Source organism: Cynoglossus semilaevis, chromosome 4 (assembly GCF_000523025.1).
Source record: "Cynoglossus semilaevis isolate Cse_v1.0 chromosome 4, Cse_v1.0, whole genome shotgun sequence".
NCBI classification, from domain to species: Eukaryota; Metazoa; Chordata; class Actinopteri; order Pleuronectiformes; family Cynoglossidae; genus Cynoglossus; species Cynoglossus semilaevis.
The window spans coordinates 11575949-11580148 of NC_024310.1; the positions used below are offsets into that span (position 1 = coordinate 11575949).

Consider the following 4200-nt stretch of genomic DNA (forward strand, 5'->3'; position numbering starts at 1 on the left):
TGGACCAGCTCCGGAAGCCTCCCTCGGGAGGTGCTCGGGTGCCGTCCCTCTGGGAGGAGACCTAGGGGAAGACCTAGGACACGCTGGAGCGACTATGTCGCTCGGCTGGCCTGGGAACGCCTTGGGGTCCCCCTTGGGGTCCCCCAGAAGAGCTGGAGGAAGTGTTGAGGGAAAGGCAAGTCTTGGTGTCCCTGCTCAGACTGTTGCCCCCGCAACCCGGCCCCGGATAAGCGGTTGATGATGGATGGAACATGAAACTTTCTGCATAGTTAACTCAAGTCAGCTGAAAAGAAAGTGAGCAGAGCTTTTACAACAACAGTGTATTTTGATTACTTGGGGAGACGTAAACATGAGATCCGTCCACCGTCTTTAAACTGACAAGATGCATTAGCATATTCAGAGCTAAGGCTGACCCTGAACCCTAGTAGGAAAACACACAACACTGTCTGACTGGTGCACAGTTGGTTGTAGTGAAAAGCCACTCCAGAATATCGGATGACATACTGTATAGTATTTGAATTAAATTAGCAATGGACGCATGGAGTTAAAAAAAAATCTATAAAATGTAAATTTTATACATTTCTAGATTAAAATGTTCGTCCTGACATAAATGAAAAAAATACCTTGTAAATAAATATTCTAAGTGTCCTTGCAGAAATGCAGTTGCATTTTGAGCATTTGCCCCAAACCTAAATTGCTCTCTTGTGAAAGCTCTGCCCTGAAAACACCCGAACAGAATTATCACTGCTTGAATTTTTTGAGTCACGACCAGAGGACTGTGAGGACAGCTTTACTTACAGCGACTTTATCTTGTGTGAATTATCTCTGAAGACAACAAAACAAAGTCAGAGTCATCAGAGGTAGAGCGCTCTGGTGCAGCTGTGAATCCATTTCCCCAAACACAGTGGCTTGTTCTGTAAATAAGATGAAATCAGGAGACTCGATTATGGAGTAGTCTACATTTACATCAGCTTCAAATGCAGCTGCTGTGACCCTCTGACCAGTACACACACACCCGCACACACAAATGGACGTTGCTCTGAGCCAAAGCTAATGTCAGAGCTTCTAAAACTGAATCTGAAATTTCAACCCGGTGTTTATTTTTGGATTTTATTTTCCAGGATTATCAGACCTGGCTGGATCTCCGGGAACTGGAGACTAAACTGGGCGGACGTTACATCACCCACGAGAGCGATGACAGCCGCTGGCAAATGTTTGCCCAGGAACACACTCTGCCATACCCCGCTCACCTCGTGCCCCCTCCTCCTGCTCCGGGTTCTGACGATGAAGGCGGAGAGGATGCAGATGTGCAAGGTCTCACCGAGAGAGTCAGCATCCTCTGACCGGAGACACAGGTGACGTCAGGACATTTATGAAAGTGGCACGAGGAGTCGTTGGTAGAACACAGAACTCTGTGTCACAGCATTAAATCCAGTCCACACTATCTCCGCCCACATCTGACACTTCTCACCATTCACCCCTGCCCTGACTGGATGTCTGTCAAGGTTTGAATTGTTGGGACTTTCAAATTTAAAGCCTGCTCATCTCATTAATAATTATCATCATCAGAAAATCTTATCAGAGATAAAGTCAGAGGTCAACAGGAAAAATCAACCACAAACTACATCTTTCTGATGTGTATTTAGAGACGTAACGCATGCGTTCATATTACTGGATTACACCTACTGAGGTTACACTTCCTCCTAAGTCTTTAGCAGAAGCCGTTTCCACCTCTTTTCGGTGATAGCTCTGCCTATTGACACGGTGCTTCCTCCGTGCTGGTAATTGCTAATGTAGTGTCACGGAGTCAAACCCACTTGTTTTGTTCAAAACACATTACCATAAAATTCACATCCTGAAGTGTATTGATCCCACTGTGATTTTCACCAGCAGAGCTTTGAAACCTCAAATGACTCAAAAAATGTTTACTGTAAAGTGAAACAATTGAACCAAACCGAAGCATCAAGGGCTTTCATTTAATACTCGACGTCAGGAACGAACGGCTTCTGACCGTCGTGTGAAACATTATCACACACACACACACACACACAGCATTGTGAGCAACATTGGATGTTAAAGGTTACTCTTTATCCTCTCACCTCTGAAGTCAAAATTATGGTTTGCCTTTCTAAAATATTTCACACATTTTAATGGTAAAAAGAATGATGGATTTGGAAGAGTTTTCTTTTTTTAATCTTGGCTAGCATGTCTCGTTGCATGATGTAGAAAATATGAGCTAGAATCCAAATCCTACTGTAGTTATGATGGTCAACTAAGCACATGTAACCTGAACTTTATGTAGTTATAAAATAACGTGTAGACATGTCTTAAAGGATGATCCTTGCCTTTGTAACATCATCAATACAAATCTTGAACAATATCTCTCTTTTCTTGGATATTAATTTGTATGTGTGTTTTTATTAGGGCCGCCAAAATTACTGTGGTGTAAAGTTTTAATTTCACCAAATCACCTGAAAAATAATTAATTGTTTCACAGTCTTAGTTTAAAACAAATCTGATCGGTTTCAAAGAAATTAGCTGAGGAAAACCAGAGCAGTCTCGGAGGTGGCGCTGAGTAGCTTCAGACATAATAAATACCACTTGCACTTCAGCAATTACTCTTCTATTCACACTGTGAAAGTTTCTTCACCGTTATTTCAATCTATTTTAAAAAAGCACTGTAATCTTTCAGAGATGCAGATAGTCATTTCTGTTAAAATGGCCCCGACTGGAATTGTTCAAACACTCCTTCCACTAATATTTTAGGGACATGGATTTGAACACATGGTCAAATTTATGCATATAAGCACACGGAGCTAGCAGGGGGAAAAATAAAAATCTTTCCTACACATTTCCAACCATGAGTAGCACTTAAGAGAATCCCGAGGCTATGGAGGTAGAGAGCAAATTTTGTTCTATTCTGTGATAAGGGCACTTCAGCCATCTACTCTGGTGAAAGTGCACCCTTGTGCCTCCTCCGCTGCATCCATCGTTATTGTCAAACAGTGCCAAATACACTCTTCTGCCAATCCGTCTTGTTTCTCAAGTGATGGAGCAGATTTGTCACCATCCCAACACCATCCACATCCCTGCATCTGCATAAAGTCTCCATTATGGTAATGCTACCGAGAAGACGATATGATCTAAAAGATCATATAATACAATGCAAACACAATTTTATGTTGTATCTATGATGACAATCTGATGGATGACAGTACACCAGGTTGCTCCAAATCGCTATTCCAAACCCGAATCCCAATCACTCTATCCATGTCTTAAACCCTAACTTTAACCATAAACAAAGAAATTGTGTTGGTGTTTTTTTGTTATTGTGTAACAGCAAGTTCTGAACAAAACCAAATTTGTTGGTACAAACCATGGACTTCGATTTGTGACACTCAGCAGAAGATGGATAATATTTGCCAAAACTGTCATCAGCTACTACAGATGTTCACCAACAATTCAATAACTGGATTATCAGGAGGATCTCCAGCGTCACCAAGGACAATTTTCATCAACAACATTTCTTTCACACTTCTGACCTCAGGAGAACAAAGTGAAGGCAAAGACAAAGCTTCTACTCAATTAGACCATCCCTACTCTCCACACTGTCATCCTGTCTGTCACAAAAACCTCCTTGTACTGGTTCTACTACAAATGACAAATTCCAACAGTCTTGTGATTCCAAACTCAATCAAAATGATGTCACGATATGACTTCAGGCTCATCCTCTTTGCAGATGACAACTTGTACATCAGGGATGTATGTACAGTGTGACAAGAAGCTATTAACAGCCTTTTCTAGGAGTTCATCAGGCAGATGATGCAGATAAACAGACATTATGGTCACAGGAAAGTACTGGAGAAAAAAAAGAACAACAACCCACAAAGTGCAGTTTCTGATGAAACCCCCCTCAAAAATGTTTTTGAGAAAGGCTGAGTCATCATCATTAAGAGTGGAGAATCAGTTCCAGATCATCATCAAGGGTGGACCCCATGTGTGGGTGACTGTCTAGTACACAAAAGTAGGACGTAAGACAACATCTTGTTATTATGCCATATTAAGAAGAATGACAAACATTATTTTACAAAATTATTTTGAAGGTTTCCTTACTGAATGGAAGTGAAAGGTCAAAGACAGAGTGGTGAATGGTGGTTAAGGAAGCGGCCTTGGGCCTGGAGTATATATATATATATATAT

The 4200-nt window shown here is 41.5% G+C and overlaps 1 protein-coding gene across 2 annotated transcripts in view; it reads left to right on the forward strand.

Annotated features, from left to right (window-relative positions):
• Positions 1 to 2380, forward strand: part of prkd2 (protein kinase D2) — a 37459-nt gene extending 35079 nt beyond the window's left edge. For both annotated transcript variants that reach the window (XM_008309167.3, XM_017031981.2), the window contains one exon: positions 1122 to 2380. In XM_008309167.3, coding sequence (XP_008307389.1) covers positions 1122 to 1343 — 222 coding nt within the window. In that variant the 3' untranslated portion in view covers positions 1344 to 2380. The remainder of the gene's footprint in view (positions 1 to 1121) is intronic.
• Positions 2381 to 4200: the final 1820 nt, after the last annotated feature.